Consider the following 19,657-nt stretch of genomic DNA (forward strand, 5'->3'; position numbering starts at 1 on the left):
TAATAGATGGATGGATATTGGCTCAACCATGTAATTTCTTTTTCTATGGTATTACAAAAATTCCTGACAGTCCAGAATTCCTTGTATGCCAATTAAAATAATTCGCCCGAAATTGACGGTGATTTTTTTTTTAAATATATGCATTTTATTTACAAACGTTTAATTCAGCGATCGTTTAACAATCTGGGACACCAATCTGGAAATGCGCATGCGTAATTGTGTTGCTGTTGTAATTCAACGAGCCACGTGACGTGACCATGATCACATGACAGAATCCGGACATGGCGGAATTGGACAGTTCAAAGTCTTTGACTGGCTTATTGAATGGAATTACACAGTCGGTGTACTATAACAACTTGGAGATTACAGAAGAACTCTTGAAAAATGAGCTTTACCCCGGTTTATCGCAAGAAGAGTTTAAAGCGCTTCTGGATAAAATGAAGGGAGTGCTTAAGGTAAGTTTCTTTGCAACTCTGTGCCCGTTATGTATCGCTTGTATACTTCAATGACATATTCTTAAGTTTTTATGCGTTGATGCGTATATTGTACCAAGAAGTAACATATAAATAGAACAGATTAACAAGAATAATAAGAGAAAGAGGCAGCCGCATCACGATGATCAAATTAGTGTTCAAATAGATTCCTTTTCTTGTTCTCAAGTGAAAAATCTGCAGTTTCAGTCGGCGATATAGAGCACAATTAATTAGTAACTAAAACATGTTCAATCCACAATAACACGTAACACTTTGTTAACTACTAGAATATTAAGTTTAACAAGTAATTGCAAAGGCAATTGTAATCTTTCCAACAGCTGTAAAAGTAATCTCTGAGCAGTTTAGTCACTGTTGGAGGGAAAGCAGGCTCTGCCCCTTGTTTGTTATGAATGTTCGAGTCATTTGTCCTCAGACAGATAAGTCAGGCTTTTCTTGGGTAATGTGTATGGTTCCCTAATATCTTGGTCGTGTTCATTTTTGACCACAAATCAAATATTCATTGAAGATCATATTTGCAGCTAGCAATATACAGTGCCTATTTAATGAAATGATAGATAGTGCTTTAATTGTTCCAAGATGGATATTTAACATTTTACAAAAGCTCAAGAAATATTATAACAACAGCAACCTCCTTCAAATACAAAGAATTACAAGAAAGAAACCTTCTGACATGGCTAAAGGTTAGGGAGCAGTCACAGTGAGGTATTATAACGATATTTTGCAGTTGGTGTAAAGGAGCCCTAGCAGCAATACTTGACACACTGCTGTTGGAGAAGTTGTTGACTATGAATACTCAAAGATAGCATTTCATGGAGAGGATGTTCAGTATTCTACACAATGGCCATAAATTTTGTCTTCTTTCTCAATTCATCTGCTATCTTAAGAGTTTGTCCAATGAGTGAGTCTGCTTCCTTAATCAGCTTGTTGATTCGGTGGGCCACTCTTGAGGTGATGTTAGTGGCCCAGCACAACACAACATAGAGGTTTACACTTTTTGTCACAGAGTTTTAGAACAAGTAAATGATTTCTCTACCCACATTAAATGAATGCAGTCTCCTAAGGAAAAAAAAGTCTGCTTTATCCTTTTTTGTATAGATCTTCTGTGCTACTAGACCAGTCAAGCATGTCACTGTTGTGGACCCCCAAGTACTTGTAGCAGTGCACCACTTCTACACCCACACCTAAATACTGACTGGGTATAGAGGCTGTTTGGCGCAGCAAAAATAAATAACTGGTTTCTTTGTGTTGCTAATGTTAAGCTGCTGACAATTTACGTTGCATCAAGAAACAAAATTCTCCACCTGAGTCCTAAACTCTATGTCACCCCCCCCCCCCAAATATCAATACTTACTGCAGAATCATCAAAGAACTTCTACAAGCAATATGACTTGATTTTATATTACTAGTCTGTGGTGTACAGTGTAAACAGAAAGGGAGACGGGACTGTTCCTTGTGGTACTTCAGTGTTGCTTGCATCCATATCAGAGACACAGACCTTGAGCCTAACAAACTGCAGTCAGTCAGACAGACAGATACTCCACAGGCTCATCTGCCTGCATATCTCTGAATGTACCATTTAACAGGGGTGGTATTGAAGGAATTGGAATAATCAAAAAACATAATCCTCACAGTACTGCCTTGTGGAGTAGATGGATAATTGCATCATCCAATCCATTCTAAACTGTAGTGGATCCAGCGATCTTTCACAAGAGAACACATACTGTCCAGGACAAGCCCTTTGAAGGTCTTTGTGATGTGGGACTTAAGCGCTACTGGTCTGTAGTAATTATGTGAATAAGCGTCTATATTCTTTGTTATTAGATCAACAAAAGATTTTTACACAGCAGTGGCACTTTCTGGTGATATATTATAAATATAATATCAGTAGTTCTAACTCACTTGCTCACTCATCAACCCAAACACTGTTTCCATTTTAACTAAAAAGCTGAAATTTTGCAGGATGGTACATCTACGGCAGTTGCTGTTTAATAAGATCGGATGTTCTAATCAGGCTTAAAAAATTATACATGTTTTTCTGGTTTTCGGTATTAAAATTAAAATGAAGGAAGTCATGTCCTCCTGTTTCTTAAGTGCAACAGTGACATCTGTAATATTGTAAAGGACACAAACTCATTACCTAAACGGAGAAAAAAAAATTGTAGAACATATTACAGAAGAGTAACTGAATTATTTAGAAGGTCTGCATTGAGCAGGTTCCAAAATCTTTGAAAAGCTAAATTATTTGATAAAGATGAGTTTATTCATTTTCCTTATTATAGTACTTTTCTTTTTTTGTTAACTTGTGTGGGGTGCTTTGTCTTTGTAGCCTATTACTTGGTAATTGCCAGCTTACAGAATGATTTCATATGGGAAGGTGAGTCTTTGATTTAAGTCGACACGCATTTTCCAATGGCTGGCTGTATTCAGCAGGCATGAGTATGGAGGTGAGGGTTTGATCCCCTGTTTCAACCCTTCCTAGATGAAGGATGTTAGTGGCGGGAAGGTAGTCTGGGTATTTAGGGGGATGGCGTTGGTTGACACTCTCACTTGTCCTCTAGTGTTGAGGCCAAGCACCTCAGCATTTTGTTATGAAGCCAGCTGTATTTTCCTTTTGTTAAGCTGTTATTACAACCCACCAGGATGTGTTTACGGGTTGCTTTGGGCTGCACACTTGTGACAGGTTAAATCCTCTCCACACCAAATATGTAGGTTTGTTGGCGAAGGCAGCACATCATACAGTGGGGGAAATAAGTATTGAATGTATCAATGTTTTCCTAAGTAAATCTATTTCTAATGGGGCTATTGACATGAAATTTTCAACTGATGTCGGCAACAACCCATGTAATCCGCACATACAAAGAAATTTAAAACAAATAAGTCCGTAAATGAAGTTATATGTAATAAAGTGGAATGAAACAGAGAATAAATATTGAACATGCTTACTGAAATTTATTTAATACTTAGTAGAAAAACCTTTGTTGGTAATGACAGCTACAAGACTCCTCCTGCATGGAGAAACTAGTCGCATGCATTGCTCAGGTGTGATTTTGGCCCATTCTTCCACACAAACTGTTTTCAAATCTTGGAGGTTCTGGGGGCCCCTTCTATGAACTCTGATCTTCAGTTCTTTCCATAGATTTTCAATTGGATTCAAGTTGGGTGATTGTCTGAGTCATTCTAGCAAGCTTTATTTTGTTTCTCTGAAACCAATTGAGAGTTTCCTTGGCTGTGTGTTTGGGATCATTGTCATGCTGAAATGTCCACCCTTGTTTCATCTTCAGCATCCTGGTAGATGGCAACAGATTCTTATCAAGAATGTCCCGGTACATTTCTCCGTTTATCCTTCCTTAAATTATATGATGTTTGCCAGCACCATATGCTGAAAAACAGCCCCACTCCATGATGTTCCCACCTCCAAACTTCACTGTTTGTATGGTGTTTTTGGGGTGATGTGTAGTGCCATTTCTTCTCCAAACATGGTATGTGCAATGACATCCAAAGAGTTAAATTTTGGTCTCATCTGACCAGACTATATTCTCCCAGTATTTCATTGGCTTGTCCAAATGTTGTGCAGCAAACTTTAAACGAGCTTCAACATTTTCTTCCGCAGTGGGGTCTTGCGTGGTGAGCGTGCATAGAGGCCATGTCCTTTGAGTGCATTACTTATTGTTTTCTTTGAAGCAAGTGTACCTGCTAATTCCAGGGGGGTATTTTTCGTACGTGGATTACTCGTTTAGCTGGATGTAATTGTTGACAATTTGGCCTGATCCTGGATCTGTCGGTTTTTAGAAACTCTTGCTGGAAGTGTTGTCATAGCAACATATCCTAATCCTCAAACCTGCTCGGAGCAGGTTTGTTCTATGTAAACGAGGATTAGCTCACACACTTAATCAGTGTCCGTGCATGGAATTCATTCAGTCATGGCTTCACCGTTCATGAATGAGCAACCAATTGATATCGGTACGCAAATTATAAGAAGAGAATTTCATATAGAGAGGGGTTTGCGCGATCGGCAAGATCCTTTATTGCTCCTGGAGGAAATTCTTTTTGAAAGATACCGCTTTAGCCGAGGGGGAATATTGTACCTTAAAAATGTATTAGGACCTTATATTCGAAGTCGGGCTCTCACAACCACACTGACAGTAGGCATTGCTTTGAGCTTTTTTGCAAGCGGCACTTTTTTTATATACTGTAGGCGATGCGGAAAATCTATCTAAAAGTACAGTTTGCCAGGCAATTCATTAAGTCTGTTTGGCTCTGAAATATTTCCTTCGGGTTTTCATAGTGTTTCCTGGACACCTGCATGTGCAGTCAATAAAAGAGGCATTTCATGCCATTGCAGGTATGGGGAATACACAGGCAAAAACACCCACAGTTCCATAAAGAATCTCACAATCAGCCTAACATTCTCATTACTCAGGGTTTCCAAATGTGATTGGGGCACATGGGACTGATCAGAGTGGAGTTTGATCAAACATTATTTGGAAAATGTACCTCTCCTCCTGATGAATAATCACACACAGTGTCTTCACCAAATATTTGACCTTTGTCAATATCTCGTTGGTCAGACACAGGTTCTAGGGATATGACATTCCCTGCAACTGACCCAACAAAAAAAAGGGCTATACGGAACATACCTATGGCACACATTGAGGACAAATATATGCAATGACCATCCTTTACCTGAAATGAAGTGACCACTGCATCCTGCCACTGGTTCTGGGGAGGAGCTTCCCCGTGGAATGCCCTCAGAAACAGGGCCATGGGCATTTTACTTCACTTTAACCTGTTCCCGTGTTCTCCTTGTGCTCACGTTTGATCTGGAATTATGACATATTAAATAATAATTAATCTGACACATAGGAAATGAAACGCTGCTCTCAGTAAGTACAATGCACACGTTTTTAATTTGTCAGCCACTTTTTGCCAGCCGTCTTTTCTGGTTTGGGCTGCTTTTGCAGTGTTACCCTTTGTGCATATTAAATCTTGAAATTCTTCATATCCTTCAAATGAAAGGTCTTGCTCCGCTTGTGGGAAAAAAAAATGCACCCGTTCTTTCGTCATTTTGTTACAGCCTATCAAAGACTTGCTGATCATGTTTTCTAGACTCAATATATATGGGCTTTTCACTCAGCGCGGGTGCGCGCATTCATCTCGGATGATTAGATCCAGCTAGACTAATCTACTACACGGCTGTGTTTGAAAAACCGACTTATCCCAGATGAGTTTCACTGGCATTAACTCATCCAAGATGAGGCATCTGATCTCGGATGATTTAAGCGACGTACGGAAAATACCCCCCCAGGTCTTTCTGAAGCTCTCCGCAAGTTGTACTTGGCTCTTGGGCAACTCTTCTGATTATTATTTTGACCCCTGTGCCAGAAATCTTGCGAGAAGCACCTGGTCGTGGCCAGTTTATGGTGAAATGATGTTCATTACACTTCTGGATTATGGCCCAAACGGTGCTCACTGGAACATTCGGAAGTTTAGAAATATGTCTGTAACCAATGCCATCAGTATATTTTTCTACAATAAGGTTGCAAAGGTCTTGAGAGAGCTCTTTGCTTTTACCCATCATGAGATGCTTGTACACCTTGGTAATGAGAAACCTTTTTATAGGCCATCAATTTGGACTAAACCAGCTGATATTAATTTGCATTGATAGGGGCAGGGTTGCTTTTTAAATACTGACAGATTTCAGCTGGTTTCTTGGCTTTCCATGCCTTTTTGCACCTCCTTTTCTTCAAGTGTTCAATACTGTTTCCCTGTGTCATTCCACTTTATTACACATAATTTGTGGACTTATTTGTTTTGATTTCTTTGTATGTGTGGATTACTTGGGTTGTTACCGAAATCTGGTGTAAACTTCATGTCAATAGCCCCATTAGAAATACTGTATATGTACTGAGAAAAATGTTGATGCGTTCAATGCTTATTTTCCCCACTTTATATGGCTCTGACAATGAAACTTAACCTGTTTGTTTCCACGTTCCACAGCTTGCTTCATGTGATTTTTTCCATCGCTCTATGCCATCCTATCTCATCCAGTAGCCTTGTTGGGCTGGGGAGACTGCTCTGGCACATCTGGCCGCTTCCTCCTGGAGGCACACATTCTCCACCACCTGATGCCAGCGTTCATTTGGTGTAGCATTTTGCCATATGGGTGCTGTTGGTCCCAAACCAAGTCCCTCTCTGCCATGTTGGACTTGTCTCAGTGTCTGAGGGCAGGCTTTGCTTCTGCCACTACCAAAGTTGCGTCCCATTTCCTCCCTTGTCAATAACATTGGAATGGCATCTTCTATGAAGGGGTCACCGGACTCTACGATTGTCATATCCAGTCTTACTTTGGAGCATTTACACTCCACCACAAGGCTTGATATAGGCAGAGAGGGGTGCTCCTTTCACATACAGGCCTAAGCTGCTGAGGCATCTTGGTCACTTCCTCACTTGTGCACTCACCAGTACCTTCAGCCATTTGGTATAGGGTAGTGTGACCTCGTAGATGCTAATTGGCCTCATGAGACGGGGCAGCAAACCAAATTGGAAGCACCATAGCTTTAGTTTTCTGAGGAAAGCAGTGTTAATTTTCTTAAGGCCACTAATTGTGTCCTGCCTGAGTTGTTCCACCTGTTTGTGATCTTTGATGTCTGCGGTGTACCAACATCCAAGGCTTTTGATGGGCTCCTCAAGAATTGTGGGCATTGGCTTGTCATTTATACAGAACCTCTCGTTGGTGAGCCGGCCTTTAACAATGGAGATGCTGCAGGATTTGCCGGGTTTTATCTCCATTCGTACCCATTTGATGTTTTCCTGGAGTTTATCCAGCAGGTGTTTGGTGCATGCTTTTGTTGTTGTAATTCTTGTCATGTTATCTATGCATGCCCTGATTGGAGGAAGACGTAGTCCATTTTTCAGAGATTTCACTCCAACCACCCACCATAATGCATGTATGATGAACTCCATTGCCATGGTGAAGGGAAGAGATGGTGCAGCCTGTAATTATGCCAGTCTCCAGCTGCTGCTAGGCAGTGGTGCTGACCTGTGTTGCTATGCAGAACTACATATCCTGGAAGTCGGCTTTGACCAGCTTTGCTATGCCCTCTGGCACATGGAAGAGGTTGAATGCTGCCCACAGAATCTTATGTGGAACAGACTTGAAGGCATTGGCAAGATCTAGAAAAAAACATACAGATCTTTCTTTTCCTTTAAGGCTGTCAGCACCTGGTGTCAGATGATGTTAGCATGTTCCAAACATCCTGAAAAGCCACCTATCCCTGTCTTCTGCGCTGAGGCATTGTTAAAGTTGTTATTCTGCAAGAACACTGAGAGTCTTTGGGCCGCAATATTGAATATCTTTCTTTCCACGTTCAGGAGACTGATCTAGCAGAACTGATTAATGGTTGAGCAGTTTTTCTTTTTGGGAATCAGGATCCCTTCTGCCCTTCACCATGCCTTTGGTATGATTCACTTTTTCCATGTCACCTTCATTAGCTTTCGTATGTACTTCAGGATGCCGGGGATAGTTTTATAAAACCTCTATTGAATGTCATTGTGCCCATGGGGCTGATGCTGATGTAGCCCACTTTACTGTACTTCTAACTTCACTCCATGTAGGAGACCTTCTGTCCATCTGTATTCTGGTGGTTGCATTGGTGGCATGTTGTCTGGAATGGTGTTTAGTTTGCACATTCTTCTTGTGTTGCTTCCTCAGACTTGCTGCAATTAACAGTGTTGCAAAACACAGCTTAATGTCAACCAGTAGTGCCTCGACACCTTTCCGTTCAACTTCTGTGGCCTTCTTCCACTGTGTTTTCAGGCTCCTTATTTCTTTCACGGGTCTTTCAATCTCCTGCTGTCTCCTGGAATTGAACTGAGCTGATGGTTTCTTCTGTGTCCTTGTGTTCTTAATTTTCACCCTGAACCTCTCTACTCCATAAGGTGTAAATGATCGCCCCCATTTTCTCCAGTTTTCTTTCAACATCTCCTTTCCAACCTTCTAGCAACTGGACAAGGTCTGTGTTGATGGTTGCCCACTCTTTTTTCTGGCTTGATTTGGGCCAGAGGATCTGAGGCTTTCTTTCATCCATCCTCCTTTCTACTGATGGCTGTGACTGGATGGGCTCTGGACTCATGACCACTGGCGGATTTGTACCTGGTTAATCTTTGTCTTGGGTTATGATACCCTGTGGGCTATAGTGCTTATCCTGCCATTGGGCACCACACAACTGATTTGCCCTACCTCTGAGGAAGTAGTGGTTCAGTGCAAGGCCCCTCGTTCAAGAACATTTGCATTTGAAGATCAATCATATTTTTTTGTTTGGGATTAGTGCTACATGTCCACTACCACATTTCAGTGTCCTGTTGTGTACGTTCCCAGTCAATGACTGATGAGATCCTTTTCCGTACTTTAACCCATTGTCTAAATTGAATCTACAGAGTTTCAGTAGAGCAGAGTCTTGATTGTGCTATCAAAAAATTTGCAAATTTGGGCTGGAACAACTTTTATTCTAGTTAATGCCTGGTTTTGGTCTCACTTTTATTTAATAATAATAATTCATTACATTTATATAACGCTTTTCTCAGTACTCAAAGCGCTAGACTTAGTCTCAACCCACCTTTAGACTTGATCTTGATGCAGTCTCGACTAGTTGTGGTATTAGACTTGTCTTGGGCTGCAGCTTTACAGTGCCTTAATGGACTACCAGGATTTTTGCATTTTATAGATTACACTTCAGAGATTTGAACATCTGAAATTAATATTAGGTCATTGTTTTTAATTTTAACATGATTGGTGTTTTTTGGTATCAGTTTAAAAAATTGCCAGAACTCCCTAATAGCATAAAAAATTATACACTGATCTATTGTACATTGTGCTTGTGAGCTATTGTTGCTGAATGTTACAGTGTTTAATGAGAAGTTCTACTCCAGGCTTCATTTCTATGTATATGTTAAGGTGTCCTTTTATGAATGTTATTGTGACATTTTTAAAGGACTAGTCATATCAATATTGATATATTTAAATATAAAATTAAGTAGTCAAGTGCAAAAACATATACTTGTTATGTAATATAGCATTATTAGTACTAATTTATTAGACTGAACCTTTACTTATTTTTGCCTGTTGCTTTCAAAAATTCTTGCCACATGGGGGCAGTCTTTGCTGATAATTACTCTGTTATATGTAAAGTACAGTAATCCAATACTGTATTTAATATAAGAATTTGAGAAATTTATAATAGCCTCTGTATGGTTGTGTTTAATGTCTAGTGTAATTATTGTTTGAGTAATAGATTCAGGAGGCATCAACAATCGGCAGAAAAATCCTTTTTGCAAAAAAAAAAACAAAAACCACGAAAACCCATGCATGGTAGCTGTGAGTTAAGCTAATTCATCTCGTGATGAGCTGTGTATAACTTTTCAAAGTAAATCTTTATAGAATCCAGTGATTCTTATGCCTTAATGTTAAAACAGCAGTTATTTCCAGTTAAATTACATTATTTCTTCTTTCTAGGTAGCTCAGATCTGTTTCAGGTTGCATTAATTAGGCAGTAGTTCCGAATTTAATGACCATGCATCTAGTCTTTTTTTCTTCCACCCTACCATTTTACAGATATTGAAATGAAAGACATGATTGTTTTAGTGAGTAACTGGAATTTCTTGATGCTTGTTATGTCATATAGGTGAATCTTTTTTTGATAGTCATTTTCATGAATCTTTACTATTCACATTGGTACATAGTAAATATTTCAGGGAAACTGGTGAATTATTATCATGTGTAGACACCAGGATTTTTATCTTATATGGTGCCTGTCACAAAAAGCATATTAAAAATGCAACATAGTTAAAGGGATATTCATTGATGTTAAATAACAGCATAATCATGAGATCTGCAGTACAGTCAGGGAGTGTCCTAGCATCAGGCCAGAGTATAAAATGTTTGTGTATGTGAAAGCTAAATAATAAATGGCTCCAGAAATTAATCTTCAGTAAGGTAAGTTAATTATTCATCTATACTGTCTTCTACTATACTCATAATATACTGTAAGAAAAGGCTCTATATTGTGCCCGAGCCAACACAGATTGACACGGAGGCACGTGTAAAACAAATAAACTATTTATTTTTCTTCAGCTGGAGGGCACGTCTTCCCTGTAATCCCTCCAGCCACAACACAGTACCAAACACAGCACACTAAGTAATCACCTGAAAACACTCTGTTCTTCCTCCACCACCACCCCTCCTCTGCAAGCTTTGTCCTCCTCCTCTCGACTCTGGCTGCTGAGTGGTGGTCGCTGACTCCCTTTATAGTCCACCCGGAAGTGTTCCAGGTGTTTGATCGCAGAGTTTCGGCTGCACTTCCGGGTGTGACAAATATGCCGCCCATGCATTTTCAGGAGTCCCAGGTACAGCACCCCCTGGCGGTGCCTGCGGGACTCAACAGGGCTGCACCCAACTCCAAGTTCCATGCAGCCCTGCGGGAATCCGAGGCACCACTCCAACCCAGGGGGGTGGCCATCTAGCGTCCAGGGGGAGGTATTGCACTGTCCCGGGCTGCTTCCCCTGAATATAGTGTGCAGGGGCATCCCGGCTGGGCATGAACCCTGGCCACCTGCCACAATACTTATTAATCTATGCGTTTTCTTTAAGTAGAGGAATAGATTGTGTAAATTCACAATACAAAATTACTTTTAGGAGCAATTTGGAAATTATGATCAGTGGGGTTTCACAGAATTATGAAAACTCAGACTGTTCCGTTGTCCTTTTTCTGGAACAGGATCCTGCCTTGTTAAAGGCCCACTTGGGTTGGTGTGTCCGAGTCCCAGGGAGATGCATACTCCATGCTTGTTTTCAGATTCACAGCAGTCATTGACAATGTCCTTTTTTTAAAAAAAAAAGTGTTTGTCTATGACATTGGAGAATTTTTCCAATTCCCCTTAAGGCACGGGATTCCAGCTCTGATCCAGGAGTGCTACTGTGGCTACAGGTTTTCATTCTAACACTTTTCATAATTAATGACGTTTTTTGTTGCTACTTATTTATTTTTCCACTCATTTTAATTGCCTTGTCTTGTAAAATTCATGCTTCTGAGTTGCTTCATTGTTTTCCTTAATGGGCCCCCAAACAGAAATGAGATAAGAAGTGAGCCAACAGATGACCAGCAAAGTCAGGGTCCCAAAATACAACCAGTTTCCTCCAACCAGGTTCTTAATTAGAAACCAATTGTTGTTGTTAAACTGGTAAATTAACAAACAACATTAATTTATTTCTTGTATAATAACTTAAATCACACAAGGAATGTCTCAGTGAGCTTTAAGAGGCCCTGTTTCTTGACAACCCCCCCCCCCCCCCCCCCAATCTTGCCTCCCTAAGAAAACAAGAAACCCCCCCTCTCCCCCCAAACCTTGTAGGGAAAAAGAAAAAAATAAAGTTATTAAATTCCATGGCTTGATGGTGCACTCATTTTGCTACAGTAGATATTTCCAAAACTGTTGGTTTTCGTTTTACTGAGAACACCATCAAAATGTTTTGTGAACCTGAGCAGAACAATATTCCTGAAACATTCACCTTTCTTTACTTTCAGATGTTGCGTGATGGATGCAGGTTGCTGGTGATGTGTTGGCTTATTTTGTATCTCATTATTGTCTGGGTGCTAATTAAGGAAAAAAGAAATAATTAAGGGGTCTGAGTCTTAAACAGGAAGTCCATTAAAATTAAAGCAAAAACATTAATTAGTAGCACAAACTGGTAATTAATTAAGGAAAGGGTTAGATTGAAAACCTGCAGCTAGAGCAGGGCTCCAGGATCAGAGTTGTAGACCTCTGCTGTAATGTGACACGCACATGTAAATGGATGTTTTTAAGAAACTAGGTTTCTGCCTTAACCAGGTTACTCACCGTATCCCGGTTTTGTATGTACATTCAAAAGTTTGGACACCTTTTGTTAAAATGGCTGTATTATTGTTAATAGTTAAGTGAGCAAAAGATGAAATGATCACCAAAAAGCATACATTTAAAGATGACACATTTCTTTTCAGCATTTTATGCAAGATTAGTGCATTATTTTTGTTTTGTACAATTGCACTGTGAAAAAAGTTTGGGCACTCCAATATATTTGTGGTATCAGTAACCTTTCCCAAGGTGTCAGACCTTAATTAGCTTGTTAGTGCTATGGCTTCTTCACAGTCCTCGTTAGGAAACCCTTGGTGATGTAAATTGCAAAGCTCTATAAATTCTCTGACTCCTCAAACCTTGTCTCAAAAATCAGCAGCCATGGGCTCCTCTAAGCAGCTGCCTAGCACTCTGACAATTAAAATAATAGAAGATAGCAAAGTGTCTTTAGGTAGTTGTCTCCTCAGTTCGTAAATTTATTAAGAAATGGCAATTAACAGGAACGGTGGAGGTTAAGATGAGGTCTGGAAGGCCAAGAAAACTTTCTGAAAGAACTGCTCGCTGGATTGCTAGAAAGGTAAATAAAACCACCCTTTTGACTGCTAAAGCCCTTCAGGAAGATTTAGCAGACTCTGGGGTGGTGGTGCACTGTTCTACTACATACAAATATGACATTCATGGTAGAGTCAACAGAAAAAAAAAAAAAACCTTTCCTGCATCCTTGCCACAAAATTTAGCACCTGGAGTTTGCAAATGAACATCTAAACAAGCCTCATGCATTTTGGAAAGAAGTCCTGTGGACTGAAGAATTCAAAATAGAGCTTTTTGGCCACAATGTGCAAATATATGTTTGGAGAGAAAAAAAGGTACCAAACTCCAGGAACAGAACACGTCTCTAACTATTAAGCACTAGGGTGAATCTATCATGCTTTGGGCTTGTGTTGCAGCCAGTTGCACAGGGAATATGCCATTGGCTGAGGGAAGAATGGGTTCAAATAAGTACCAACAAATTCTGGAAACAAATATCACACCATCTGTAAAAAAAAAAAAAAAAAAAAAAAAGTTGAAGTTAAAAAGAGTACTGGTCTTACAACAAGAAAATGATCCAAAACACACCTCAAAATCTACAATGGAATACCTCAAGAGGCGCAAGCTGACGGTTTTGCCATGGCCTTCATAGTCCCCTGACCTAAACATCATTGAAAATCTGCAGATAGTTCTCAAAAGAGCAGTCAAGAGAATCGAGACAGCCCGAGACTCTTGGAGAATTAGAAGCATTTTTTACAAGGAAGAATGGGTGAAAATACCCCAAGTAAGAACCAAGGTTATTATAGTTAACGAAAAACTAAAATCAAAACTGAAACTATTATTAAAAAAATATTTTCGTAAACTTAAAATTAAACTTTCGTAAAATTAACAAAACCGAAATGAAAAACTAAAACTAAACGAAACTATTAAAGTAGCTGGAAAGACTAACTGAAATAATAATGAACTAAAAATAATTTTAGTTTTTGGGTTTTTTTTTTTTGCTGTTAGTTTTTAACCCTTATAACTTTTAACTCTAAAACTGAAAGTCATCTACCACAAGCTGCCCGCATATATTCATCCAGCAAATGGCAGCTGGTGGCAGAGGGCAGGTGTTCACACAGCATTTGTGGTGACAGAGCAAGCTGAATACACGCGTAAAGCCTGTGGAATAGAAAGCAATTTACATGCCGCCTTTCTTTGCACTTGTTGTATTTCAAGATGTAATTCAAACGCCTGAAATCAGAATGTGCTGGTCAACAAAAACTTTACCATATGGACAGAAAAATCACGAGTGAGTAATATTTCAGTGTATTTCTTAGGTGCCTGCTTTTTGTTGACAGTAATTCACCTGCCACTTCACACACGAAGTATAGAGAAAGTATAGTAATCATGAAAAAAATTCGACCTCGACATTGTGATGAATCTTGACGTTTTAGACCTCCCCGAGTCCAAAAAAAAACGTTTTTTGGAATGTTGTCTGTCTGTGTGTGCGTAAACACAATATCTCAAAAACACAATTAGATAGATGGATGAAATTTGGCATGTGGTTGTTACACCAGAATTGTAGATCTGTATTAACTTTTGGAGTCAGATTTATTCAATTTAACTTTTATAGTAATTGTACAATATATTATTAATTTGATTTGATTTGTTGTTGATGATCCTTTAATGTACATAATATAATCATTGTCATAATTATGTTCAGTGGGAGGTTTTTTTTTTTTTTTTGAAAGGTAGGCACACGGATGGATAGACAGGCAGTATCGGGAATCTTTGGTGGTAAAACTATGCATATAACAATGCTAGACAATACTGCAGAGTATTTACTATCTTAAAAATATAAGCGGCAGTAGGATCCTGCTATCTAAGCACAGGTTCTGTAGTACACAGGGTTTTAGGTTATCAAAAGCTTCTTGAGCTTCAGTAGTCCAGTGAAATCTTTTTTGATTTAGTCAAAGTATTAAAGGGAATATGTCTACCAAAACTTTTTACGAATGTACAGTAGTAGGTCCAAAAATCTGCAAATCTCGCTACCTGCTTTACACTGCTTGGGAATTTCTAATTTAAAATATCAGCCACTTTAGACAGACCCATGACTATCCCTCTTTGAGAAATTCCATACCTGAGGAATAAAACATTATTTGTATGAAGCTCGTGTTTTCTAGTTTTACAAAGAATCGATACCTACATAAAAGGACTTCTTTTACATGACTGATATGTGACTGAGTGTTTTGAAAAAAGATCATCGATGTACAGCAAAACATAAATACCGAAAACATTGCAGAAGATGTCATTAACAAGAGATTGGAATATTGCAGTTACAATCCATAGGCTCCATATTCACAATGTCCTGATATAGTATTAAAGTTTCCACTCATCTCCTTCCCTAATTCTAATTAAGAATGTACACACTCTAAAGGTCTAATAATATGTTAATATTTTATATTAACAGTGATGTGATTAAGTGTGAGATAGGGCTGTCAGGTTGAACGTCGTTATTTGAATTTATTTAAAAAGGGCCTTATTCAGAGGCAAAAGCTAACCTTCAGTTGTAAAAGTATAGTTGTTTGTTTTACCTACACTAATTTTGGCATTGAGTTACTCCTGATGCGCTCTGCAAAGCAGCAGCATTTTACAGATTGTTTTTGCATTTTACTTCAGCATTCAGTCCTATCATATTGTTTTTGCATTTTACTTCTGCAATCAGTCCTATCAGGGTGGCACGGTGGCGCAGTGGTAGCGCTGCTGCCTCGCAGTAAGGAGACCTGGGTTCGCTTCCCGGGTCCTTCCTGCGTGGAGTTTGCATGTTCTCCCCGTGTCTGCGTGGGTTTCCTCCGGGCGCTCCGGTTTCCTCCCACAGTCCAAAGACATGCAGGTTAGGTCGATTGGCGATTCTAAATTGGCCCTAGTGTGTGCTGTTTGTGTGTGTGTCCTGCGGTGGGTTGGCGCCCTGCCTGGGATTGGTTCCCTGCCTTGCGCCCTGTGTTGGCTGGGATTGGCTCCAGCAGACCCCCGTGACCCTGTGTTCGGGTTCAGTGGGTTGGAAAATGGATGGATGGATGAATCAGTCCTATCATAATTTTGAATGGTTAGCATGTTATTAGTTTATTAGTTAAACTTACAGCTAGACCACTTCACAACATAGCTTTCTTTTTCAATCCCACAAGTGTACTTGGAGCAGTTTTTCTTAATGCTTTTCCGGTGCCCTGAAAGTATTGCTGTATTTTGATTTCTGATTCTGTCCCATTTACTCTTAAACCTAAGATCTCTGACTGTTGTTTAATGCTAAGACCTTCTCATTGAAGCAAATGGAAAGTAACTCAAAATTCAGATTTTTCCTTTTATTAGAACACTTTAAAATCATTGTTTTAAAGTGCTAACTCTCTGTGTCCTACATTTTGTCTCTGTCTTATGTGGCTGCCAGCTTGACATATAAGGTCTTAAACAAAAGCATTCAGCCCACCTGTATTAAATTATTGCTGCATCTGTAAAGGAGATAAAAAAGCAGTCAGACTGTGCTGATCCTGACTCGATACCATGATGATCCCATAAGCCACATAGGAGTTGCCTTTCCAGGTGAGTCCAGAGGTGCTGACAGGCTTTTATTCTGAATACCATGATATAAGTGTTACTGTTCCACTGCACATTGGACACCTCCAAAGTAATGAAACAAGCCTGCTTTCGACCTGCCTGCCTCTTGCCCGCTGTTTTACTTCACTCACTACTCACTTACTTCATTCACCCTGTCAGGGTCTTACTAATGACCCATATATATTCCTTGTAATCTTTGTCAGGACAACGAGCCATAAAAGCAGCCACGGAAAGGAGCTTAAACCCTTTCAAACCCCACGTGCTACTACTGTGCTTTTTTACATTATTATTATTATTAATAATATTTTTTCCTTTTTTTTTTTTCCCTATGGGGTTCCTCTGCAAATTACGATGTCATGTTGACAGTGTTGTGTGGGTCTTGTAGCACTCAGCTGGTGTCCCTGAAATGCATACGTATTGTGACATGTGTTTAAATAATAGCTGCCTATGTATGTCTAGGATTATTTTTACAGTCAATCTGTACTATAGTAATAAAGTATGAAAAAAGCACAAACAAATTTACATGTATAGCAGGTCTGATCATTCAAGTAAGTTTGAGTATATGTGAATATTTACTTTTTTTTTTTATTTGGACTATTCAAACCTTATTTTGTGACTAATTTGACAGCCCTAGTGTGAGGGAGTCAAAACACCACAAATATATAAATAAGACACTGATTGGATTATTTATTGAAGCAGTAAACCTGTTTTGTAAGGTTTCCTATGTATATTCTTACATTGCGTTGCCCTCGGGTTGTTCTCACACAATTTGTCTTTTAGGGAGAGGGGCATCAGAAAGGAGTAACAAGAATAGCACAGTTGTACTTTCTGTGTGGCAGAGGTTCTAAAGATTTTCTTTATTAAATACATCTTGAAATTCCAGGTAGTCAGTTGGTAACAAGGAGACTACATTTCAAGATACGGAAACATGGATAACTGTACAATACTCCAATACACAATGTGAGATGTGACATAATTGTTGTAAATCCCCCCACCCAATCATTTTACCATTAACTGACAGAGCACGAGGAGTGTACTTAAGGGCTTTGTTATTAATATTTAATTTGTGTTGCTGAGCTAACGAGAATCTCTGCAGCTCCCAAATCAATTAGTGTCATAACCTTACTCTCATTTACAGATGCAGCTGTTTACCATAAACCATTTAACAGCACTTGTCTGCAAATGCCATTCCAACCAACCCTCAATACATTTAATTTCCCTGCAGCTTAGGACAACTCCCAACCACATGACTGGGATCTCCACAACAAAAGCATAATCTGGTTTTATTTCAGATTAATACTGGTTTTCCCCAGTTCCATTGGTTGTAAGGATGTGAACAAAATTGTTAAACTGTTTAGTCAATTTCAGTTTAAAAACCTTTTAGAAAATTAAAAAAAAAATAGTTAGTTTCAACATAGCCTCCTTGACAAATTGGATGTTGATTCTGTAGATCAATTTTGCACAACTGAATCAAATCGATTGCTATAAAGAATGATCACTGACTTTCCCAGGTAAAACGAGTTTTTGGAATCTCACCAGTCCTTGTCGTTTTGTATGCTCTAATGATGCACACAATAAGAACTTAAAAATACAGTAAGTGTTTCCTCAGTGCCAGCTTCACATTTTTATAACATGGGTATGAAAGCAACATTGAAGTTACAGGCAAGTAGAGAGTAGACAAAGTAAAGAGGATGCGTACTTTAGTGAGAGTGCTATACTGGAGCATGTAGTATGAGCACACAAAGAAAAGAAGTGTTAGAACTTTCTTGGATTCAGGACACAGTATGATGGGCACAGTGGGCAGCGTTTGTCATGCAATGTAACTTATGTCGATGTCCAGGATCCCTTACTGGTTTAATCATTATAAAGATTAATGATGTTGATTGCAGCTGGGCTGATAATTCTGCTTACAGGTACACAGAGTATTATGTTGTTTAATATTTTATTTTTTCTAAAAGAAATGTTAGTTTTTTAAAACATTACTTTTAAAACCTAAGGGTTTTTTTCTTTTACTTTTCTTTCTTTGTTCCTACTGGATCATGGCTTAATATAGGTATAGGTGTCTTAGATCCCGTGAGATTTTTTCACAGTTTTAATAATTTCTTTGTTTCTTTTTTTAATATTTAATACTAGCCAACCCGCGGCGTACCATACGCCGCATAACCAGGCCGCTTTTTTAATGATTTTTAAGCACAGGGAAAAAATTAACATTTGAAAAATCCGGAGGAGAGGGGAAGGACGCCCATTACGCCCCATCCGTCATGCTAGTCTGCTGATTTCTCGTTCAGTAACCTGTGAGTAGTGATGGGCGGGGTGAAGCCTCGCAAAGCATCAACACGTTTGAAGCAATTGTGTCGGAAATCGTATCGAAGCTTCGAAGCATTTGACACTCACCTCTCTCGTGACACCTCCTGGCCATTTTCATTAACGTTACAGAAACTTATGATACACTTCAATGACGTCTGTTAAAAGTCGTATTGCTTTTATTTTTTCGTAGCTACAGACTGACAACGAAGAGAAGGGTTCGTCAGCAGCTTGTAGTGTGTGATGTCTAAAAAATATAAATATAACTAACGCCGACAGGCAGAATGCACTATACGATAGCAAGAGTTAAACAAAATAAGACTCCTCACCTCATGCATTCTCGGCTCTTTCAATTAGTATTTACTTTTGCACTGTATCATTATAATCGCTCCTGTTATTAGTATTATAATTAACCCTGATCTTTTCTTGAGATCACATTTAATAGCCTTAAATGTTTTCTTTGGTCTGTCTTAATTAAAACGGAGTAGACAGAAAATAAAGGTTTATCCCTGTGCTTTGCCATGTTATAGGTAAGCACATTTGAGAAAGAAAATGTGAAATCCTTAAATCACAGATGTCATTATTCGATCAAGTATTAAAATCTGCAGTGCTTCGAAAGCTCGACACAGTGTCGAAACCTTAGTATCGAGCGGCCCATCACTACCTGTGAGTCACGTAGAGTTTTCATTGTTGTTTGCAGTTCTGGCCGCTTTTCGCGTACTGAGTTGTTCCGGAGTCACAGTTGAGAAACAGTTTTTTAATGTCTTTTAAGCACAGGGGAAAAAATGAACATGTGGTCCGGTGCATTCTTTAACTGCCTTGTGGAGCTGTAGTAGTACGGCTGCTTTGCAGTA

The 19,657-nt window shown here is 39.2% G+C and overlaps 1 protein-coding gene across 1 annotated transcript in view; it reads left to right on the forward strand.

Annotated features, from left to right (window-relative positions):
• Positions 1-242: 242 nt before the first annotated feature.
• Positions 243-19,657, forward strand: part of commd1 (copper metabolism (Murr1) domain containing 1) — a 113,477-nt gene continuing 94,062 nt past the window's right edge. The window contains exon 1 of the mRNA XM_028821040.2: positions 243-455. Within this exon, the coding sequence (XP_028676873.1) occupies positions 282-455 (174 nt within the window). The 5' untranslated portion in view covers positions 243-281. The remainder of the gene's footprint in view (positions 456-19,657) is intronic.

The sequence above is a fragment of the Erpetoichthys calabaricus genome, chromosome 15 (genome assembly GCF_900747795.2).
Source record: "Erpetoichthys calabaricus chromosome 15, fErpCal1.3, whole genome shotgun sequence".
NCBI classification, from domain to species: Eukaryota; Metazoa; Chordata; class Cladistia; order Polypteriformes; family Polypteridae; genus Erpetoichthys; species Erpetoichthys calabaricus.